The sequence below is a fragment of the Protopterus annectens genome, chromosome 9.part0, assembly GCF_019279795.1.
Source record: "Protopterus annectens isolate FY-2018-M chromosome 9.part0, PAN1.0, whole genome shotgun sequence".
In the NCBI taxonomy this organism is placed as follows: domain Eukaryota; kingdom Metazoa; phylum Chordata; order Ceratodontiformes; family Protopteridae; genus Protopterus; species Protopterus annectens.
Window position 1 is genome coordinate 1,360,476,775 of NC_056743.1, and position 24,961 is coordinate 1,360,501,735.

Below are 24,961 nucleotides of genomic sequence, written 5' to 3' on the forward strand. Positions count from 1 at the left end.
TTAGAGTAATTAGGGAAAAATACAGGGAGATCAATAGATTGGTTCAAATTAGTTTTCGAAGCCACCTTAGGCAAAAAGGATGGATTAGTTCTCAAGGATACCCTGTCCTTGTGGAAGACCAAATAAGGGGGACGAACAGAAAGGGCATGAAGTTCTGACACTCTCCTGGCCGAGGTAATAGCGACAAGGAAGAGTGTTTTCCATGAAAGAAGCTTCAGAGAACATGAAACAGCTGGCTCAAAGGGAGGAAGAATTAAGGATGTCAGCACTAGATTTAGGTCCCATTGAGGAGGAGGACTTCTGACAGGAGGTTTAAGGAGAAAAATCCCTTTTAGAAAGGCTCTACAAAGCCTGTGGGACATAATGTTGTGATCTGCAAACCCGACATGAAAGTTCGAGATAGCAGCCAACTGAACTTTAACCGTGGAAGATGAAGAGCCTGAGTGAAAGATTTCTGCTAAAAAATCCAAAACTGCATGAACAGGGGCAGTAAAGGGATCTATATTCTTTGATTTTGCCCAACAAGAGAAGTGTTTCCACTTGCTGGTATAAATCCTTCTAGTAGAGGATTTAAGAGAAGCCACTATGATATCCCTAACAGGGTTAGAGATCATAGGAAGCCTGGCTAAGGAAGGAAGTGGAGCAACCAAGCTGTGAGGTTGAGAGAAGGAATAGACCGATGCAGGTGACCCGATTGGTGGATCAGAAGGTCTGGCACTGGGTCCAGATGCCACGGCTGCACCAATAGGTGACGATGGAGGAACGGAAACCAAATTTGTCGAGGCCAATAGGGGCAATGAGAATCATTTTGGCTCTCAAAACGGTGGCTTTCTGGAGTACTTGTGGAATCAATGGAAAGGGAGGAAAGGCATAAAGAAGTCCCTGGGGCCAATCCTGGTTAAGAGCGTCTCTGGGGGGATGGCCTGGCAGTGGGAAGAGAGAGAAGAAGTCTGGGCATTTGCTGTTTTGGGGAGTAGCAAAAAGATCGCAACATGGGCGGCCCCATTCTAGAAAAATCTCCTCCACTATAGATTGTTTGAGAGACCACTCGTGAGGCATGAGAATAGCTCTGCTCAATCTGTCCGCTAAAAAGTTGGTTTTCCCAGGGATATGCGTTGCTACCAGAAACCGATGAGAGGAGATCGCCCATTGCCAAAGTCTGACAGCTTCTCGACACAAGGGGTAGGACTTGGTTCTGCCCTGTTTGCTGATATACCATACTACAGACATGTTGTCCGTGTGAACTGCAATTGTTCCCAAGGGAAGAAAGTCGTTGAGGGCTTGCAACGTTAAAAGCACTGCTCTCATCTCTAGGACATTTATGTGCAGGTGGTATTCGAATGGTTGCCACATCCCATGAACCATCCTGCCCTGATAATGACCCCCCCACCCGATCAGGGAGGCGTCCGTAGTGACTGTGGCTACTGGGGCCGGGGATACAAAGGGTCTGCCCTGATGAATCTGTGGAGAAGAAATCCACCAGGATAGGTGGTTTTTGCAAGCTTGTGTCACCAGGATTTGGTGATGCATGGGAAGTTGTTGGTAAGACCACTGGGTGAACAACATCCATTGAAGAAGACGCATGTAGAAGCGGGCCAAGGGAAGAAGGGTAATGGCTGCTGCCATGAGGCCCAACACTTTCAGAACCAGTCTGGCTTGTGCCTTTTTGCTGGCGAGGATGATCCGCACGTGACTTTGGATATCTAAAATCCTTTGGTCTGTGAGGGTTGCTGACATCCGAACAGTGTCTAAATTTGCGCCTATAAAAGTAATAGACTGGCAGGGCAACAAGGAGGATTTTTCGTAGTTGATCGAAATTCCTAACTGAGTGCAGAGATTTAGGGTGTAATCCCTGGCTTGGAGAAGTTGATGCCTGGTGGTGGCTGAAAGGAGCCAGTCGTCGAGATACGGAAACACCTGGAATCCTTGACGTCTCAGGTGAGCCGTGACCACTGCCATACATTTGGTGTACACTCTGGGGGCTGTAGTGAGACCAAAGGGCAGGGCTCTGAATTGAAAATGACTGGACCCCAGCCGAAAGCGGAGAAACCTTCTGGAGCGTCTGTGAATTTTTATGTGATAGTACGCATCCTGAAGGTCTATTGAGCACATCCAGTTGTCTTTGCCCAGGAAGGGCAAAATTGATTGAAGTGTGACCATTCGAAATTTCGTCTTTTTCACAGACTTGTTGAGTCTGCTGAGATCCAATATTGGTCTCCAATCTCCCGTCTTTTTGGGGACCAAAAAGAACCTTGAGTAGATTCCGGGCTCTGAATGGTCTGTTGTAACTGGCTGAATGGCCCTTTTGTGTAGAAGCTTTAATACTTCTAACTTTGCGATTTCCCTTAGACCGGGTGGCACATCTGGAAGGGAATTTTTGTGATTGAAGGGACTTTCCTCAAAAGGAATTTTGTAACCCTCGGATATAATCAACTGTACCCATCTGTCTTGTGAGAGGGAAAGCCAGGCTTGTGGGTACAGCGATAATCTTCCCCCGACTGCCTCCAAGGATGGACAGTCGGGCAACACCTCAGGGATGCTGGAAGGGCTTGTCAGAGAGAGACTCTCTGCTTCCCTGGTTTTGTGGACCCCCTCTGCCTCTAGGGCGGCATCTGTTATTATTACCCCCTCTGCCTCTAGGGGTAAACTGACCACGTGTATCCGGCATGCCTCCTTGGGATTTGCGGAACCACATCTTTCCACCCTTCTGTCCTTTGGGGTAAGGTCTAGAAGGGGTGGAAAAACGGACCCCTACGGCAGAAAGAGTCTTGCCGTCCTGCTCACACCTGGTCAATGTATCCTTCACTTGAGGACCAAACAAAGTTGACCCATCAAAGGGAGAGTTTGTGAAGGACGCCTTGAAGGGATCAGCAAAATTACAGAGCCGCATCCAGGCTTGACGTCTCAGAGCCACTCCTGTGCCTGCGGCTCTACTCGCCCCATCTGCTGCATACGAAATCAGCCGCATGGAGGAGTTGGTTATGGAGTTAAGGATTCCTAGCTGAGAAGCAATCTTGTCTTGTGCCCCCTGAGCTGTAGGATCCTGTACTACTTCACCTAGTTCCTTAAGGATGTCCCTTTGGAGTCTGGTGAAGTGACACAAATAGTTCAGCGAACGCATGGCAAAAGTCGCTGAGGAAAACATCCGCTTAACATACCTGTCCATGGTCCTGGAATCCTTGTTAGGAGGATGGACTGGTACGGAAGGATCTGCAAGTTCCTTTTTAGTGGCGGCCGCCACCACCATGGAATCAACCGGGACACCTTTCGTAAGGAACTGCTGTTCGGAAGGGGCTGTAATAAATTTAGAAGGCCTCCTGGGAACTGGCTCTATGGAGTCAGGAGAAGCCCAAGCCTTTTGAGCGATTACCTGCATGAGGGGGTCAAAAGGCGGAGACACCCAGGAGGTGGAGCGTCGAGAACCAAACGCCTCTAGGTATACCGACTCATCATCGGAGGGATTTATGGTGGGCCAGTTTCCCCTCTGCTTCAGGAGTTCTAGGATGTCTGAAAAGGAGACATCCTCAGAGGGGGATCTTGGGGACCCCTCCGACTCATCTAAGTCGGTATCCGAAGTAATAGACTCAGGGGAGTCTAGGTGCTTCCTCTTACAAGTCCTCTTGCGTGGAGGATCTCCTGACAGATCAGGAGAATCCTCGGAAGAGGGGGTTCCTCCCAGTGGGGAAACCTGAGGCGGTGGATCTCTCGGTCCGGGTGCAAGAGAGTGGGAAGAGATATCAACAGGCACCGTAGAGGGAGGAGCTACTGCTGACTGAGCCCAGGGGCCAGCACACTCCTCATCACCTCGAAGGCTCCCCTCCCAGGGAGATCCGAGAGAACCCGTTCCGAAGAAACTGGGACTCCCGGGCCCACCGAAAGGGAAAGCTCTGAGGAAGATGTCGGAGCCAAGCTCACCAAGGCCAAAGCTCCAAGGGGAAGAGCGGGGTCGGACAAGGGTCCGATGCCACTCACCCCCTCAGAGCAGACCAGGGAAGCCCGGCCACCGAATCCCTCCAAGGAAGGTCTCAAGGAGGAGATAAGAGTAGATGCTGAAGGCGCAGAAGGGGGGTTATCTGGCCTTCAGCCATAGCAGTAACTATTCCTGTAGACTCCAGCTCCAAACTCTGGGGTAGAGTCGAAGGAGGAATTTGAAGAGGGTGTGGACTAATAGTCATCTATTGAGACGGACTATGAAGCATTTGGGCTAATGCCTGTGATTTTAGCAATCTGCTTACCAGTCTCTCTAAATCATGGTCTGACAACCTGGAAGACCTCGATGATCGGCTCCGATGGCTCCGCTCCGAAAGAAGAGGTGAGGCCGGAGCCGATAGTATCGGTTCCAAAGAGGGAGACCTGGACCTCTTCCTCGAAGGGACCATCGGAGCCGAAGACCCCATGGATCCAGACGGAGCCGATAACTTTTCGGCTCCGAGTGTAGGTCCAGATGTATCGGCTCCAGCCGGAGCTGATATGGGCAAGGAAACAATGGTGTCAGAGCCGGTCGGCGCCGACACCGAAGACTGAGCCACATGGTGGTCGGAGCCAGTCGGAGCCGACACCAAAGTGACAGTAACAGTATCGGCACCGATAGCCATCAGTGCCGAGGATTTAGCCAAGTTAGGATCGGCTCCAGCCGGAGCCAATCTCGACTCCGAAGGAGTCAGAGCCAAGGCCGGAGGCTTAGAAACTGAAGCCTGGACCTTGGTAGTCCTAGAAGGCTTGCCCAGAGCCGATTTTGCCGGGGAGCCCTCCGGTTTAAGGAGACCTCTTAAAATAAGTTTATTTCTCCTTTCCTGCAGGACTCTCTGGCTAAAAGAGTGACAAATTGCACAGGAGTCCTGCAGGTGGAGAGGTCCCAGGCAGTATAAACAAGAAGTGTGACCGTCTGTCAGAGACATCTTCTGACAGCACGAGTCACACTTCTTGAAGCCTGAGACCCTCTGTTCTTTAGACATAGTGCTTCAAAACAGTACACACACAGTCCCGAATCAGACAAGTAACTATGAGAAGTTATTGTAAACTCTCACACACACACACCCTAACGGGGGGGGATGGGAGGGAATAAAGGCCTGACTAAAAAGGTAAAGAAGGAAAAATAAAGTTAGTCAGAAAAGGCCTCAAAAGTGTCTAAGAAAGATAGAAATCTAAGAAAAAGAGAAAAATTTTCTGATTGGGGGCTAAAAATTAGTAATACTAAACACTTACCAGGAGCTGGCAAAAGGAGGACCTCATCAGCGAAGCGGCAAACGAGATCTGGGTACTTACCGCCTTGCATCATGGGATATGGGGCTGCCTCGAGCTAGTAAAAGTGACTCTCGAGCTTAGCAAGTGCCGAGTCGGAGCCGAGGATCGGCTCCAAACCCATCAAGCAAGAATGAAGGCAAGATTGACAACTTAACATTATCGAATTTCAGTATCTTGAGACTATAAAACCGAATCCACAAAACACCGACACAAAAAAAACGCGAAATTCACAACACCAAATACACCACACACACTATACCACACATACACCACAACACCCACATCATGACATAAACAAACAAAACTATACACATACACAACTCGTACACACATAAGCAGGGGGCAAGTATACCTCTTGAAAGCTAAAAAAAACCCTTCTCTATTAGCTAAATCATATATACTAGACTAATGACCACTAGGACCTTTATAAGCCTAACCATGCATTCCATCCCAATTGTGACTCTATGTATCATGCATGTTTATTTCCCATCCATTGTTCAACGTTATGCTTAAATAGATTTAGGGATGGGCTTTGCTTTAAATAGATGGGGAGCCTGTTCCACAGCATGGGGATACACTGAGACATATATCAGTCTTGTCAACATGTCTTATTTATGTTACAAGCATAATTTAAATCAATAGATTTGCCTGTTCATTTTGCAGATGTGCAAAAGGTTCATCAGAGCTAGATCAGAGGATGCCTTGCATGCCAGACATAGATTGCCTCTCAGTAACTTGAAGGAGACAAAGTATAGAAATAAGACTTTAAGGTAATTCATATAGGACAATACATTTATAACCTGGATTCGCTTGGTAAAAAAAAACTTTGTGGACATTCCAGCTGTTGCATATGTCTAGTTAGGTACATGACAAAGGGGACATTATAGTCAATGATGGGTCTGATAATGGCAGAATAAAGTGGCACTCTTTCTTCCTTGGTCCAGGTGCCACACTCTTCCTAACAAGTTGGATGCAGCAGAATGATTTTCTTACTACCTTGGCCACATGTTGGTCAAGGGCCAAATTACTGTCTGTGTATGTTGCCAGATTCCTGACTATTGGGTCAACTCTTAGGGGTTTCTTATCAATGGAGTAATTAGCCTTGGTGGCAGTTTTCCCAAAAGGCACTAAAATGCATTTCTTGGTACTGAGCTTTTGTCCATGAGTTTGACACCAGTCATCTGTCTGTGTTAGCTCTTATAAGATGTTTATGTCACAGGGGAATCTATGAGAGCTCCCAATTTGAAATCATTTGTGAACATGGTCAGCCAAAGGCACTTGACATTAGCCTTTACCTCTGAGAAGTAGATGCCAAATAGGAGTGGCCCAAGAACAGAGCCCTGAGGTACCCCTCTGATGACTGGTCTATCAATGGAGGTGGTATCAACAATTCTGACTTCCTGGGTCCTGTCTTTTAGATAGCTGGAAATCCAATGAGTTATGTAGGGGTTTATGCCCTGTTCGATGATTTTTGTCAACTATACTCAAGTCCACCAGCTATAGTAGGCATAACCTTCCCTTGGCAAAGTCAGACTTGACTGGGTCCACTGTCTGAAGGTTGCCTAAGCCTTTGTTGATCATTTCCATGATAATTTGTTCCATGGTTTTGCATATTATTCCTGTCATTTTTCCCTCACTACCTTCTACCGCTCCTTTCTTGCCTCAGTTTGGTAAGTAACAGTATATAATCAACACTAGTCTTTACTAAGTTAATCACCACATTTACACCATCACTCTAATGGTTACCGCTATGTTTCTGTTTCCTGTAAATAGTACAAAGCTTCTGTTTGCACTTGCTCACTGTCATCTTCCAACGTTTATCTTTCTCAGTCCCTCTGTCTCCTTTGACTCTGTGCCTTTACCATTACTTATTTCTTGCTTTGTCCTCTAAACACCTTATATTACCCTCTACAATTTCCAAGGCTAAACATCCTCACTCTTTTCTTGGGACTCCTTCAATTCCACTTTTCTGCTTATAATATATGTATCTCAACATGGTATGTGCACATAGTATCTATTTTTTGCGACTAGAAACTATTTTCTGCTGGTTGTAACTGTTTTTGCTACTATTTTGAATGCAAAAAGTCCACACAATGAAGAGAAGACACGAAGTGTAAATACTGAAACAAAATGAAGAAAAAACATTTCATACCAAAGGAAAGGACGGCAACCACAGATCAGCACCAACCATATTGAATGCAACCTTGGCTGAGGCTACAGCTGGTCATACTATGATTATTGCTGCAGCCCAGTTACCAAAATATAAATAAAATAAAAAATAAATCAATAAATAAAGTAAAATAAATGTATTCTACATCCGAGAAGTAATGCAGTATTGTCTCATTGTGTCTACCCTTTATGCGCATAACTGTCCTATGATTATAGGTTCATAGGTTCATACTAGGCTATCTGCCCTAGGGCATTTATAAGCCTAGCCAGAGTGTGTTTGGCTTTTGCCACCCATTTTAAATTAATTTTGCTATGCCCTTTTTCGAGGTTAGTATACTGTGCCTCTGTCTAACAGTGACACAGAAGTGATACCCGGGGTAAACCTACGATTTCCCATCCACTCATCAAGATTCCTCTTGAAGAGAGCCAATGAAGGACTCTGCCTAAACTGGACTGGGATTTTATTCCAGAGTGAAGGGAGCCTCTGGGTTATGAATCTGTCCCTCCAGCATGTCCTATTTATTTCAATGCTGAGGTTCAAGTCTCTCGAGCGTGTAGCTCGATGGGATTTGGATTTTCTGAGGTGCAGCATGTCCATTAATTCCGGGTTGGACATGGCTTTATACGTCAGGCACAGATCACCTCTGAACAGGCAGTATGCCACTGAGTAGAGCTGGAGTTTCTTTAACCGGGCAGCATATGGCATCTGTTTGAGCCCTTTGATCCCCTTGGTGAGGTACTTTTGGGGTCTTTCCAGTTGCTGTAGGTGTCTGGTAAGGTACATCCCAAAAGGGGCATTGTACTCAATTATGGGCCTGATGAGGGATGAGTAAAGAGGTACGATGACCTCCCCTGATCTAGATGTGAATCCCTTCATGATTAGGTGTGCTATATAAAATGTTTTTCTAACCACTTTGGCTACGTGGTTGTCAAATGAGAGATTGCTATCAACTTGGGTCCCCAGGTCCCTAATTACTTCTTCTGTACTTAATGGATTACCAGCTGTGTGGTAATTTGTGGATTGACAAAAAAAATATGTGTATGTAATCAGTATGTACTATCTATCCTATATTCTTTGTAATAATTTATTCTAAGGAATTGCCCTATGAATGGCAATACTCCGTGGACACAGATTAGATATACTGTTTATTTTATATTCAGTGTAACACTTTTTTCTATGAAATTTGAATATGTTATACATTGCACTGTTCTACAATCATGTTATATTTTTCTACCTTTCCTTGAATCTTGGAGCTTTTTTGTTGATTGTGATTGCACTGTATGCACTACCGATTAGTCCATGGATCAGTGCTATTTTTCTTCTTCTTAAATGTGTACCATGAAGCTTTTTTCCCTAGCAATTCAATTGAAAAGGGGCTACTTGACTCAATTGAACTATCCCAGTTAAGAAATGTAGATAAAGAAAATAAAGCACACATGCTCGTATGGGTTGCATATCCTGCAAATCAACCCAGCAGGGAACTATGGCATGATAAAAACAGTTGTTAGTCAGTGAACAGGCAATGAGGCAAACCATATCAGAAATTTTCTGAAGTACATTGTGCAGTCTTGCAGAGTAATCTGACTCTTCATTCTCTATACTAAGTACCAGGTAGAGCTCTAGCTATGAACCTGTCTTGTGTATCACACACACAGACACACACACACACACACACACACACACACACACACACACACACACACACACACACCTGTGGCAAGTTAAGTGTGCACGTTATTCAGTAGTGTTCCTTTTCATCCAGTGTAACCCCTCACTGACAAATTTACCTTTACACTGCAGGGTGCTCTGCCTGTTAATGCTTCACGGCATTAAATTAACTTGTCCCCTTCTTCCTAGGGCCAGACATATTACAGAACTGCCCTACATGCACTTTGCTTTGGTGTGCACTGTAATCTTACTGCTTTCCTCCTTCAAGTGCTATGTTTATGGCATTTTTTCTTATATTCTTTTACTACATCCTACTTGCCAGACATCAGCCCTCCCAAGCCCTATTTGAGCCATTCTTTCCTGCTCAGGTGAAAGCTGGCACAAGAAGCCATCTTTCAGAGAGGCCATTATGGTTTTCCCATTGGCTTCAATTCCCCAGACCCCTGAGTGGAGCAGACTAGATTGCTGTCCTTCCTAACAGATCAGCTCATGGGTCATTTTAGTCACAGTCATCAGTTTATCCTTCCTCCCCATAGAACCAATGCAAAATGTACTGCATCATTTTAGGGTGCACAGTCTGTTAAGCTATATGATCTGCTCTTCAGCAATACCCAATCTTTTAAGCCCCATCAGTTCACTGAAATAATCAGTGTGCATAGAAATGAATTGTTTACTAATGTGCTGCTCTTTGTGTCACATATTTCACTCTGCTGTGTCCTGACACCATATGTACAGCACATAGTTACAGGTGATCACTGCACTGGTGGTTGAGCATCTTTAGTTTGAATATTTAATACTGTAGTACATTTCAGAGTAATGTATCGTATTGTGCAAGGTGGTGGAGCACTTTACTGGAGTTTTTCCCATTTTCAACACTGTGTTGCTACTGTGGAGTAGGTGTGTGTGTGTGTGTGTGTGTGTGTGTGTGTGTGTGTGTGTGTGTGTGTGTGTGTGTGTGTGTGTGTGTGTGTGTGTGTGCGTGCGTGTATGTATATATATATATATATATATATATATATATATATATATATATACATATGGGTCTACCTGAGATGGTCAACAGACCATATGATCGACACTCATTTGGTCGACAGTTCATTTGGTCGACAAGCAGATTTGCTCCCCTCCCCAATGTTGTGCAACCCTGGAGTTGATATATATAGTTAGGGGGGGTGGGGGGCGAAGCCCCCCACATACAATGCTTGTCGACCAAATGAACTGTCGACCAAATGAGTGTCGATCATATGGCCTGTCGACCATGTGAAGTTGACCCATATATATATATATATATATATATATATATATATATATATATATATATATATATATGTATATATATATATATATATATATATATATATATATATATAAATATATATATAAAAACTTAAATATGGGGTTGTGTTTTTATGCATTTTTTGGTTCACCATTTTTAACACTGAATTTTGTTTAAACAGATCTGAAGAAGGGTATTCTGAAAGCACTTATCCATTTTACTGCTTTTAAGTGTCAGTGAAAGTCACTGTTTTTAAGTGTTTATTTGTTGAATAAATGCAGCAGTCTTGTGGATTTTAGCTTTTTATGTGCCCTTGAGTTTTTGGAGCTTTATCTATTCTACTTGTTTTGCTTTTGTTATTTTTCATACCCTCTCTGCAGTAATGGGGTATGTATATGCCCTCATTTTTCATACTCTGTGTGCCGGTATGTACTGGGTGATCATTAGATACGATGTATGTTAGATATCCCTTTCTGTGAAGGGTGATGATTGCTTCGCCTGGACATTCCACTAACTTTTGGTGATCAAAGGATCTTTCAAAATGTGCTGAACTGCTCTTTTACTGAATTCTCTTTGGTTATCCATAGGGGACCCAGGAAAGCATGCAAATACTACTTAGTAAATGTATGCTGTGTGGATGGTCTTGTCTACTGTAAGGTACACCATATTGTTAGAATGCAGGACAGCAACACAGAAGCTGGATCTAAGTGTAATGCATTTCATAATTACTGTTATATATGCAACTATGTCAGCTTTTCAAATCTCATAGCCAAGTATTTAAATATATACAGTATCATATTCAATAGCTAGTTTGCCTTGTAGCTGATATAAATAAGCATTCTGAAGAGCTATGCCTCTGGAGCTCTTCCTTTAGTTATAGACTTGTAAAAGTTTTTGTTTAAGAAGCTAGTGACTTTCAGCTTGTCTTTGACACGTCCTTCTTTCTTGGGGGTCACTAGGTGATATTCAGGCTTAACACCTAGATGGACATCTTTAGTCACAATGTCAACGATTGACAGTCATTCAAAAGAAGGGGGGAGTACCCACTATGACACTAGGGTGTTTAAATAAGGTGGGAAAGGTTCTTCTTTGGTCAAATGCTGCCCATTGTTTCAGGAATGACAGATTATTTTTCTACTATTTCCATCATCTGTTCATGAAGCAGTACTAGCAATGTTTTCAGCAGCAGCATTACTCCCAAAAAACATGCACACTTAATGTTGGAAGGTAAGCAGTTTCACATCATGATGTATGGGACTATGCTCTTTATACCCCATGCCATCATGTAGGGGAATGCACCCCATACATCCTCACACCATCATGTATGGGACTGTAACCCTTATACCCCCACAGCATCATGTAAGGGAATGTACCCACTACATCCTCACACCATCATGTATAGGACTGTGCCCTTTATACCCCATGCCATCATGAAGGGGAATGCATCCCATACACCTCCACACCATCATGTATAGGACTTTAACCCTTATACCCCATGCCATCATGTAGGGGAATGTATTCTCTACATACCAGTGCATCATGTATGGGACTGTACACATTATACCCTACACCATCATGTAGGGAAATACACTCCATAAACCCCTACACCATCATGTATGAGACTGTAACCCTTATACCCCATGCCATCAGGTAGGGGAATGTACTCAATACATCCCCATTCCATCATGTATGGGACTGTAACCCTTATACCCCATGCCATCATGTAGGGGAATGCACCCACTACATCCTCACACCATCACGTATAGGACTGCAACCCTTATACCCCATGCCATCATGTAGGGGAATGTACTCCATACATCCCCATTACATCATGTATGGGACTGTGCCCTTTATACCCCATGACATCATGTAGGGGAATACACTCCATACATCCTCATGCTATCATGTATGAGACTGTAACCCTTATACCCCACAGCATCATGTAAGGGAATGCACCCCCTACACACCCACACCATGTATTGCACTGTATCCCTTATATCCCACATCAGTATGCAGGGAAATGCACCATGTATAGCACCACACCATTAAACAAGGTAGTATGCTCACTACATACCTCCCATTATAGATTATCAGCTCAATCAAAGGACACTGCAGGTCAGACATAAAAGAAAAATCCACCTTCAGTAACCTTCCCTCCCACCAATGGTTGCACACTGTTGACAACAGAGCACTGTGAAGATGATGGTTCCAGTAACAAACTGTGGTGTTCCTTCATCACTCTTAGTCACATGACTTCTAATTGTTTCATTGATGTAATTTATAGCACTGTGCTTTGCATTATCTGAGAGGAATCATAAGGATTCTAATACTGTGTTTTTAATTTATTTTTAATTTGCTAACTCAGGAAGGGAATTCATCTAAGGATCCTTTTCATTAATTTATTTAAATAACCAGCCTTATAACAAAGTAATGATTTACAGCAAATAATCCTAAAGAAATACTAAGTATAATGTAATGCGTACACTAAAGTCTCACAGAATAGTAATTCAAAAAGGGAGAAAATCAGTAGAAACGCTTTTCCAAGGAAGCACAAATTCCAGAGGTAAAATGACACCAGTATGGTATAGTACCCAAAGGTATCACCTTCTAAGCCAGCGTTTGAAATCTATCTATTTATTTAAGTGTGTTAAATGGGGGACCCTTTTCAGTCATTTTCTAGGCCTAAAAGGCAGTAGTTGCAGCAAAACAATTAAATTATCCTCAAAGTATACAAGAATCAGAAATATATGCAGTAATACATATAAATGTAAACATGTTAAAAAAGTGGTGTGACATAAATGAATATCCATGACTAGAAAAAATGACTATGTTCAACATCAGCATAGGATGGTGTACAAGATAACTGAGTATTTCAACAGAACCATAATGAGCATATATACGTGGATGGGTGCAGCTAGACAACAGCTGGAAAACAGCACCCTATAGGAGTCCTGCTTAGCTGAATGACAGTGCTGGGGTTAGGTGGCTTGAGGCATTGTGATAGGAGGGCACGGTGCGTGGAAAGCATACAGCATACTTGGACTTACTGGAGTCACTTGCCATACAGCACAACACCTTACTCATGGGTCATTGTAATTATCCTTCCATCGACTGGGAAACATACACGACCATAAACAAGCTGGCTCAGAGGTTCTTGGACTTTGTCAATGCAAATACCATAAGAGGCTCAATGTCCTGGACATACTACTTGCTAACATGGGAAAGCTTTTCACCCCCCCTCCCCACATAATGTCTTCCCTGGCAAATCAGACCATAAATCAGTCTCATCCAATTTAATTATAAGACCAGATACACCATCAAGCTCAAAAAGACTTAAGAATTTTTCAAAAACAAATTACCTCCCACTAAGTGATGGTAGAAGAAGTTGCAAAGCCCCATTTAACACAGATAACATGGACTCCTGTGCAGAGGTTTGCCCTTTATAACCACTTACGCAGTTGTATAGAATCGGCTGTACCTGACCGGATTAAAATCAGGTCTTGCCAAAAAAACAAGCCACCTTGGTGGATGCCTAGTATAAACAGGTTATACAAGAAAAAGAAACTAATGCCCAAGAACAAGAGGGAACTGGTTCAGCAGAGGAAGAAATCTCTCTCTAAAAATTAGAGATCTTCTAGTCCTCCAAAGCTAAAATAGTATCCCTAGCTAAAGATAATCACAAGGCTTTCTTTAGCTGTGTCCAAAATCTAAAAGGGAATACCAGGCTATGCAATGAACTGGTTGTGGATGGCACCAACCATACTCACCTGGAGGTAACAGCCAACCTGCAAGGTGACAGATTTGGAGTCATCTCCCAAAGTATAGTTGCCATCATTCCTCAGCTTATCATCTCAAGAAAGCAGGTCATCTCAGCATTTTCCAAGGCCAAAAACACAGCATCAATGGGACCAGACAATATCTCAGGTTGCCTTCTAAACAACTTAGAACATGACCTAGCAGACCCACTTCTATCCCTGTTTAACCACAGCCTGTGACCTGGCTATGTTGTGGAGTGGAGAACAGCAACAGAATTTCTCTGCACAAAGGGGGGGGGGGGGCATCAACTGACTCTGGGAATTAAAGGCCTATAAGCTTGACTAGCCTAATCTGCAAGGTCATGGAATTATTCATTATGGACCTTATCAACAAGGACATAGGTAATCACCAATCTCTGGACCCAACCCAGTTTGTATTTGTTGAAGGTACATCATGCCTGTTAAACATAGCTGATTTTTTTGAGAAAGTCACCAATGCCCTAGATGAGGGAAGGACAGTGCATACCACCTTCTTGACCTAGCCAAGGCAACTGGCACAATCCCCTACTTAAGTATTATAGAGAAACTCTCCCAATTGAGAATTAACCCATACATTAGCAGATGGGTAGCCAAATGGCTTACTAACAGGACACATACTGTCAAAGTGGGTGGCTTCACCTCTAGCAAAAGACCAGTCACCAGTGGTGCACCACAGGGTTCTGTGCTGGGTCTTTTGCTGTTTGGAATTTATTTCTCAGACGTCCAGACAAACTTGGACAGCCTGTGGCTGCTCAAGTTCATTGATGATTGCAAACTGAGAGCAATCACTGAACCCCTCCCCCAACAATGTTAATATACTGCAGACAGGGTTAATGCATATAAATGACTGATGCAAAATGCCACAGATTTAACCTAAATGCAAAAATGCATTATTATTCCCTTTGGGAAAGCTGACATCCCTGCTAATTATATTATAGACAGTATCCTCCTAAGTGTATACTCAATGGTACGTGATCTGGGAACTCAGGTTGATAGCAATCTGAATTTGACCACCACGTATCCACAGTAGTAAGGAAATCCTTCTATGTGACACATCTTATAAGCAAAGGCATGACATCTAGATCTAAGGATGTTATAATTCCATTATACATGGCCCTCATCAGACCAGTAACTGAGTACAATGCTCCCTTTTTCATATACCTCACTAGACACCTGTAACAATTGGAAAAACCACAGAGGTTTCTCACTAAGAAATTACAGGGTACACAAAACAAGTCTTACATGGAAAGACTGACAGCTCTGTCAGTATATTATGTCTCCTACAGGTTGCTACAGGGTGAACTGTGCCTAGTTTACAGGCCAGACATTGACTTGGCCCTGATGAAAATGCTAAACATTTGTAAATCCAACTGCACAAGGGTCACTTGCTCCGTGGATCTTAACCTAGCCTCTGACATGAACAGGTCATGCTGGAGTGATAAATACATCTCCCAGAGACTGCCACTTATCTGGAACAAGCTTCCACATGAAACAGAGTCCCTCCCTGACCCTCTTCAAATGCAACCAAGATCAATGGATGGGTGACTGCAGATTCACTCCTGGGATGGTGCCCATGTCCCTCCTGGCAGAGGAAGGCTTTATTAACTACCATAGAGCCTTACCTCTGCGAACTTCACTTGCCTAATCAATGACAACTGGGGCAACTTGCGATAAATATGACAAGGGTTGTAAGGGCTGTAGGGCCGTTAGCCTAATAACCTTCTATGAATCTACGAACCTTTGAACCTACGAATTAGTGTAAATAATTATATATTAAAGCTACATGTCAGTCAGGGTTGTGAAACAGTTGCAAGCTGATTGTTCATAAAAGATTTTTTAAAATAGGTTATGAAACTCAGGAAAATGATTTACCTGTCTTAAGCCATTTGAATGAGCTCCAGGTGAATGGGGCAGATTTAGAGACTGTATTTTCACCAAGTCTGAGTTGTAATACTGGCCTAGAGAGGAGAACGGCATTATGGTTTCTAACAAAATGAAAGGGGATAGTATGATCCATTCAAAAGTTTGTATTTTAAGGTACTACATAGAAATGATGTTCTATACTTAATAGGTAGACAGTTACCTGTTTTATTGCTTGCAGTGTTGTTTGTTCTACTACCCAAGATGGATAAACTTCGGAATTCTGTTGGAGTGAGGCAGTGTTATGTGCAGTTAGCAGGAAAAATAGGGAGACCATATTCAAGGTTTTGGAATAAAAAACATTTATAGCTATAGATTTTCTAGATTCAGTGGTTAGAAGGGAGATAATTTATATGTAGCTTTAAATTGCTGGAGGACTGTTTGTGATTGAAGTTCTGTATGTGGATGAAAGGTTAAGACCTGGTCAGTTAGAATCCTTAAGAATCACTGTTCTGTAATAACTGGAAGGGATAATCAGTAGTGCTTCTCTTAAGGATACACGCTACATTGTTTTGTGTTACTTTACCTTATTCCATCAGCATCATAAATTCATTATGTGTCTAATAGTCCTAGAAAGTATATAGGAAGTCAAATTCTGTCTAACGTCCCTCTAAACCTATATTCATTTACTGAGAGATCCCCTTACATAGTAATGTGAGAGCTGATTCACATTTAGTAAATGATGAAGTGCTTGCACTTTTAGCAAGTAATGAAGTGATTTCAAATTTAGTAAGCGATGCAGCTCTGTTGAATTTTAAAACAAAATACTGCAGTGCCGCTGGCAGATTGCGGCAGATTGTAATAAATGAGACTGAATAAGTTCAAATGACATCTGCTTAATTAACATAGTTGCTTATTCTTTGGTTAACCCTACATTTCACATGTGAAGATTTTATTATGTTTACAAATAATGTGACTATTATGTGCACTTGACGTAAAAAGTAAAATTAAATATGCTTAATGAACTTGCGTATACTGTGGTGAACACCTGCACCTCGTAAATGCATCTTTCTGTGGCATTCTACTGAGTTCTTGATGTGTGTCAACTTGTAGTATTATGTCTGTGTAGACATACCTCCAGGAAGAAGGTTTATGAGTTTTACAGTATTTATTATTATATTCTACTGCTGTAGTAATAAAAATTTAATCATAGTCACTGTGGCTTACTGCTGAGCATCAGAACAGTGAATGCTACTTTATTAACTTAGAGTAAAATGCAGACAATGTTTCTGGAAGGAATGGAACTTACTCAGTTTTGTCTATTACTGTAGCTACCAGATTAACATTAATTAAATGCGGGCCAAAAGTGAGACTTGACAAACCAGATGGTTTATGCAGTGGATTCACACTTTAAGCTGAGACACTAAGTTTATGAAGTGATGGCTAAATATACCATGGTCAAAGTAAGAAGACTTATAGAACTTACTCAGGTTACAGAAATATGAACTACAATACAGATCTGGTTCTGCAGATGTAATGACTAAGACATTTGGTTAGTTGGACATTACCTTCCGTTTCTCTTTCTTCTCTTCCTTCTTGGTAAACAGGGTGTGAACCCACCATATTTTGGTGAACATGCTGCCGTATGCCAAACCAAATCCCAAACCCAGGAGCCAGACGCGAGCCTAAAGGAAAAAGTAAATAGATGATTCTGTAAATAAATAATTAAAATAGTTGTGCTTTATCTTTTGGTACAAGCTGGAATGTAGAATATGCTGGGATTACAAATGTTCTTCATATACTGCTCCACCACCGAAACATGTTTTAATACCTACCACAAAGGACAGTTCATAAATCAATAAATACACTACAGATTCTCAAGTGGTAATAAAAAGACACCATAAAACCATATTACAGATTCAAAACCCCCTACTATCTGCACTAACAGTATAGAATTTTTTGACAATGAACATAGCCTACCATTTGCATTTTGGCCTAAACCTAGTGTGAAATTATTCTCATCCAACAGACACTGTTAATTTAAATGATGAAGCTGTACTCCATCTTCATATTTAGCTGACCTCCCCCAAGGTCACTGGCCTTGAAATCTCCCATAAGGATAAACTGGAAGAATGCAGGAAACAAATACATCTAGGAAGACCAAGTCAATAAAAAGCCAAAACAGAGAGAAGACACCTTTTCAGAAAGCATTTATGTACCTTTCTTTGTATTCAGAATTCCTCCTATGGAGTACTCCTACTTGGATTAATAAGTGTTCACAGAACTAACAAACTTGAGTTTAAACTCTTCACTGTCATTAACCTCATATATCAAGTTACCAGAGGCCAAGAGGCTATAAGATCTGGCGTCGTAGGCTCTAATCACTTAAAATTTAAGGGTAAGAACAGAAAAAGGTTTCTTAAAACTCTGAAAATGTAGGGTAGCAAAGAGATGTGGGTGTACTGTGAAAAGTCAGCCAGTCCAAATGTTCCATAATGTTGGTTATGTACTATATGGCAATAACCAAAAACCCATGGGACATGAGGTGACAGATCACTATAGAAAGGAGATTAGTCATCAATTCCACACTTTCCAAGGTTGGTCTATCCAAATTCCCTGCACTTAATTAGCTGATGATAGAAAGCATTACCAAACACTTTTCACATAGTGGAGCACTGCAAAAAATGTAACAGCCTGGAATGTCTTTCCTACTTCTCTGCAGGAAGAACCTTTGCTGTCTCTCTTTTCAGATGTTTTATGGAAGAATCCTTATATCTATCTGCAGATTTCTACAATAGTTAGCTAAAAAGACAAAGCTAGAAATTCTAAAACTCTCCTCTAAAAAATGCATGCCAAATGTTCCTTTTCAACCTGGTTTGACCGAGCAAATTGCAGACGGCTAAGGAGTTGTGTGAAGAATGGATTGCATATCATCATGATGAATGTCGGCAGGTATGAACTTTATCAAAAATTTTATATATATATATATATATATATATATATATATATATATATACATGTGTGTGTGTGTGCGTGTGTTTAAAGTCACTTTAAAATCCTGTGGCCATGTAGAGGTCAAAGTTTATTGTGTTCGCTATTCAAGGTGCTTCCTTCTATTCAACCCTTACTTAATATAATCAGTACTGATTCACTACAGCTGTAGTAATGTTTATTATACAGAGTACATCCTAAATCTAGTGTACAGTGTGTGCGAGTTTTGCTGAAATCCCAAACTTTTCCCTCAGCAGCTCAAACGTAACATTGCTTTCTGGCCATACCACCTACCATACTCATTTGAATGCCTTGAAATTCTGAAATTGTAATGCAGAAGGTAACCTACTCATATATGTTAAATGAAGGTTCCTAAATAGACTAAACAAGTCTAGGAGCCACTGGAACATATTTCATAAGAACCTTCTCAAGGTTAGTCAAATCCTTCTGCATGTGCCTGGAATATGGGCAGTGTGGGGAGGGAAGAACATTAGTGCAGCATTACTTCTATCAAACTGCTCAAATGTTTGAGCCAAAATGTATGGGAAGGCTTCCTACATGGAACATATTTATTACGACTGCCAGCTCGGTAGTCTTTGTGAATAGTCTAAAAAAATCCTCAAACTGACCAGGAACATGTCAAATAAAGAGATGAGAGGAATACCCTGAAAGGATGAGCCCTACAGATAGCAAAATAAAATTCCTGGCACACTTTTTCAAGGCTTGAAATAATAGAATGTTTGGGTGAATTATTTCCAAAATCTAACTAAAGAATAGTGACTGGTGACCACTTGATGAAGGAATCCCACAATTCCATGTAACTGTCACAGATATTAGCTTTATTCTACATTAGCCTTTCCAAATAATTACTCAGATGCTTACATTTTTCATTCCCTGGTGGGATACAAATATAGAGAGTTAGCCTCTCAGTTATCATATCCTCAGAGAAGGCCATCTAAAATAGTAAAACAAGTAGACCTCTTCTCTGGAACAGGCCTCCCATCCACATGAAGCAGTGTTCTTCCCTGCAGTTATCCAATAGCAACTTGGACTGGTGGATGGGGAATCTTAAATTTACCCCGGTAAAGCATCTAGGTCTCTATTAGTAGCAGCAAGCTGGTAAATGCTTGACTACTCATGCCCAAGTTAAACATACCCCCTATAAAAAACCTGTATTATCAAAACATTGTTCAATACCTTTGGAAGCATGGCTCAGCTTAAAATGTCCTCCTGAGGTCATTACCTAGTAATCGCTTATGAACTTCTGAGTATGGCTTTTCTGAAGAGGTAGCTACTTGCTTCCCAAATTACTTAGCTACTAGATTATTCATCATTTATGGCCATAACATTTAGTCCATCACAGGGGCCATCTCTACTGGTGTCCCATATGGTTCAGTACTTGGACTGCTACTCTTCTACAAAAACTGTTTGCTGCTGTCTATAACTCAGCTTACCAAATCACTACATTGTTACAAAGAAATTTCTAACACAATTGAAATTGGTTAACCAGCCATATTAGTAAATGTGCAGCTGTGTTATCTGGAACATCAAAAAGAGTAGCTTATTCTCCATTATACCCTAATACAGATCCATTTAATGTCCCTCTTCCTTCAACTGCACAACAAAGGGATCTAGGACTGTTGTTAGATAATACACTCACCTTCCAAGAGTATAACTATTATGCATCCTGTAAAGTCTTACAACAACTAAAAGTTGCCTACAAACTCTCAAACCTACTTTGTCCTGATACTCATCACTCCATTACTATGAGCACCTTAATCACAGTGCTTGAATATTTCCTTTCCAGTTATAGTATCTTTCACAGCTCAGCATTGCTATTCTACAACCCAAATAAGTAGTTGATTCTGAAAAAAATGATTTGCTAAACTTTTAAAAAGAGTAAAATCCCGTGATTGGAGGAATTCCCTGGTCAGCCTCAGTAAGAAGCTGAGATCCCTCATAAAATCCTCCAAAGTTAGTTACGAAAACAAAATCACCACTGTTTCTTTTTTTTTCAAAACAGGTTTATTGTTTTAACATATAAGAGAAATATCATAACAATTTTATACAAGTAATTAAAAATAGGTATTATTATAATATACAACAAAACAACTAAAGTATTTACAAAGACATCCACTACAATCAGATCAATTAATTAAACTAAAATACCGCGCTATTGAAATTAGAATTTTTTTAACAAATTTTGTAAATTATCCCATACAATATAATAAGATGTTTTTCTAGTTGTTCTTGTCCTAATTGTGTTTATTTCCATATGGCACACTATATTCATAACATTTTTAAATTCATTGAACGAAGGAGGTGTATCTGAAATCCAATTTCTGGTTATTATTTTCCTAGCCACTGCTAGAATAGACCATAACAAGGGAAGCTTAACCTTTTTAACACTTTGAGGTACAGGTGTGTTGAATAATATAAGAGATTTAGAAATAATGAAATTATCTGTAAAAAGAGCCTGCAAAAATTCATTAATTGACTTCCAGTATTCTTTCAATTTTATACAGTCATAAAACATATGAGCCCAGTCAGCATTAATTTCTACATTACATCTCTTACATAAATTATCTTTATTATTTATTTTATTCATCATCAAAGGTGTATAAAAAGATCTATGTAAAAATTTCCATGTATAAAGTCTCCAGACAATGGAAGACGTAGTTCTAAAAGCAGATTCCAATATATTTTGTTTATCTTGTTGATTTGGTGGGTCCCCATTAATAGAAGTGAAACAATTCCAGTATGAATCTACACTGTAAAAAGTTTCTTGTCTGATAATTTTATGTATGTATGAAAGTTTACCTTTATCAGAAACTTTATGTTGTAAATTTAATATCAAGTAATCAATCAGTGTTGGAATAGATTCTTTAACTGTTATAGACATTAGATCTATTTTATTAATGAGATGTTGTCTAAAGGTCCGAACCTCTAACCAGCAAGTTTCTCTTAGATCAAATTCTTGTTTTAAAAAATCTAGATTTTTAACTTTATTATCAGATATCAACTGATACCAGTACTTTAGATCATTATCTATAGCTAAATGAGTTCCTTCAGAAGTAGATGACAAAAGCATACCCTGAGTATACATTATAGGGAATATAATAAAATTCCATTCCCTATACTTAGGGTGCATGAATATAAAGTTACGATAGCTAATAATAATGTTTAATGGGTAACAAACAATATGTTTAGGTGTAATAGGTGAAGTACAAAATTCCTTTAGTAATCATAACATGGAGTTATTTACAATCATATTTTTATGTGTTAAGGAGATTTTCATGAAGTGCATACTAATTAGCTCCCAATAATCTTTCCATTTTGCAACATATGACTGATCTATTAATAAAGTAATAACTTTTACAATAGAAGAGATAGTATATAAATTAAAGTCTGGAAAAGAAATACTCCCTTGAGACCAGCTATTAGTATGTTTCTTTAATGCAATCCTAGGTCTATTAGGTGCCCATAGGAAATTTAACATTAGTGTATTCAGTTTCTTGATAATTATTTTTGTAGGTGGAAGTATTATTGATTGTATTAAGTATAAAATCTTGGGGAATATTATCATTTTAATAATTGTAAGTCTCTCCTCCATAGTAAAAAACATATTATTCCAGGTATTAAAAAGGTTTTGTATATTAAGAAAACAGGTATTATAATTATTATATATAATAGATTTAATATCTTTAAATAGTATTATACCTAAATAAGTTATCTGACCTGAATTGGGTACATATTTAGTAAAATCACTAATGAGAATATTTTTTCTTGTATATATAGGTAGTATTTTAGTTTTTTCTTCATTGAATATTAAACCAGAAATACTTTTAAAATTCATCATTTTATCAAATAGAGACTGCATAGAAGAATTAGATCCTGCTGAAGTAATCAGAACATCATCTGCAAAAAGTTGAATTTTGGATGTTATTTTTATTTTTTTTTTTTTTCTCAAAAAATTTTTTTATTAATTATATGAATAGCAAGACAATTCAAAGATTATACATAACAAGAAGGCATAAATGAACATATAACAATTCATCTAGTGATAACAACCTTCATGAGATTTTGATAAGTTATTTAGATAAGTTATTTAGAAATAAAACATACACCATATGTACACTATATACAAGTTAGGCAACCTGAGAGAGAAAAAAAAAAAAAAAAAAAAAATATATTTAACATTAACTATTTAATATGTTTAGAACCTTTTCTAACACAACCTTTCTAATAGCTTTTTTTTTTGGACTTCCACCTAAGTATCTTTGAGCATCAATAAATTTAAAAGCCATTTTCTGGAAAGTAACCCATTTTAATTTAGAACGATCAATCCAATTTTGTATTATATAAAGTTTTAGTAATGAGCAAATAAAAATGATAACATGAATATCAACTTTTGAAAGATGAATCAATGGAATATGTAGAATAGCAAATTCCCACGTCAACGTGGATTTTTGATATCCCATTTTCTGCAGTCTGACTTTCAAAGATGTCCACAATCTGTGAGAAAAATGACAATACCATAGAATATGAAGGAGGTCTGCTTGGGGATGAGAACAGCATGAACACGAAGGGGACTTATTTGGGTTAAATTTGTTTAATTTGATTGGGGTAAAGTAGGCATCATTATTAATCATTAATTGTGTGTATGCTAATTTTTAAAAGGGATAAATTCCTTAGTGTGTCTAATAGCCAGGACTTTCTGAGATTCTGACAATTGGGAATTATAATTCAACCAAACATTAGATAAAAGACAGTTGTGGTCCATCATTAAAGAATTAATTAATTTATATGAGTTTGAGAGCATTTTATCAGATGATGAAAGTATTTTGATAATCGTGTTAAGGTTTTTCAATTGTGAGTCTATGGGGACCAGAGATACAAATTTGTTTTTAATTATTGCTCTTAGTTGTGTAAGAATTGGTGAGTAATTCCAGTTTACTTTCAATAACTTACGCCAGTCAGATAAAGGCAAGTAAAGATATTTCAAAACATCTCCTACTTTTAGATTTTTAATTAAAGGATAGTTTGTTAAGTTCAAAAGTTTATTGTCCAATAATATATTTGGGTTTAGATGAATTGGCTGAACATGGTGCGAGATCTTTTCTAGTTTACACATTTTGAGTAAGGTTTGGAAATCTCTAATCTTTTGTTTAAATACTGTAGATATATTTTTAATAAATAAACTATCCAGAGAGATAAAGGGAATAGCTTCAGGATTTAAATTATTAGAAATGACATAATTATACCATAATTTTATCCATAAAGAGTGATTTGGATAAGAAGTGTTATTGAATTTAGAGATAGTAAGAAGTTTATTGGATGAGACAATCAAATAATAGAGATAAAGATTAGGTAAACCCAAACCTCCCTTGTCCTTCGAAAATGGATGTTATATTTTCATCTATTTCAATACCCTCTATGTCAGTACTGTTTCTGATCAAATTAGCCCAAGGCTCCATTACTAAAGTGAATAATAGTGGAAAAAGTGGACATCCTTGTTTTGTACCTTTAAAAATGGGTATTTCTTGTGAAACATATGTTTCTACCTTAATATAAGCCAAAGTTCCTTTGTATAAATGCTCAATTAGATTTACAAATGTATCTGAGAAGTTTGTGCACTTCAGTAAGGTAAACAGATAGTCCCAACTTACTGAATCAAATGCTGAACTTATATCAAGACTAATGAGTGTTAAATCTTTCTTTTTCCTATTTGCAAAATCAATTAATGTTAAAGTTCTTCTTATATTATCAAAAGTATTTCTATTTACAATTAAGCCTGTCTGATCTATATCTATAATGCCGGGGATGATTGTCTTCAATCTATCAGCAAAAATACTCATAAACATTTTATAATCAACATTAAGTAATGAGATGGGCCGATATGAAGTACATCTAGTTGGATCTTTATTAGGTTTTAAAATTGGCGAAATAAATGTATAT

General features: G+C 39.6%; 1 protein-coding gene across 1 annotated transcript in view; it reads right to left on the minus strand.

Annotated features, from left to right (window-relative positions):
* LOC122812080 (gamma-aminobutyric acid type B receptor subunit 1-like) overlaps positions 1-24,961 on the minus strand; it is a 4,315,174-nt gene that overhangs the window by 405,414 nt on the left and 3,884,799 nt on the right. Inside the window, exon 19 of the mRNA XM_044084348.1 lies at positions 17,581-17,697. Coding sequence (XP_043940283.1) covers positions 17,581-17,697 — 117 coding nt within the window. The remainder of the gene's footprint in view (positions 1-17,580; positions 17,698-24,961) is intronic.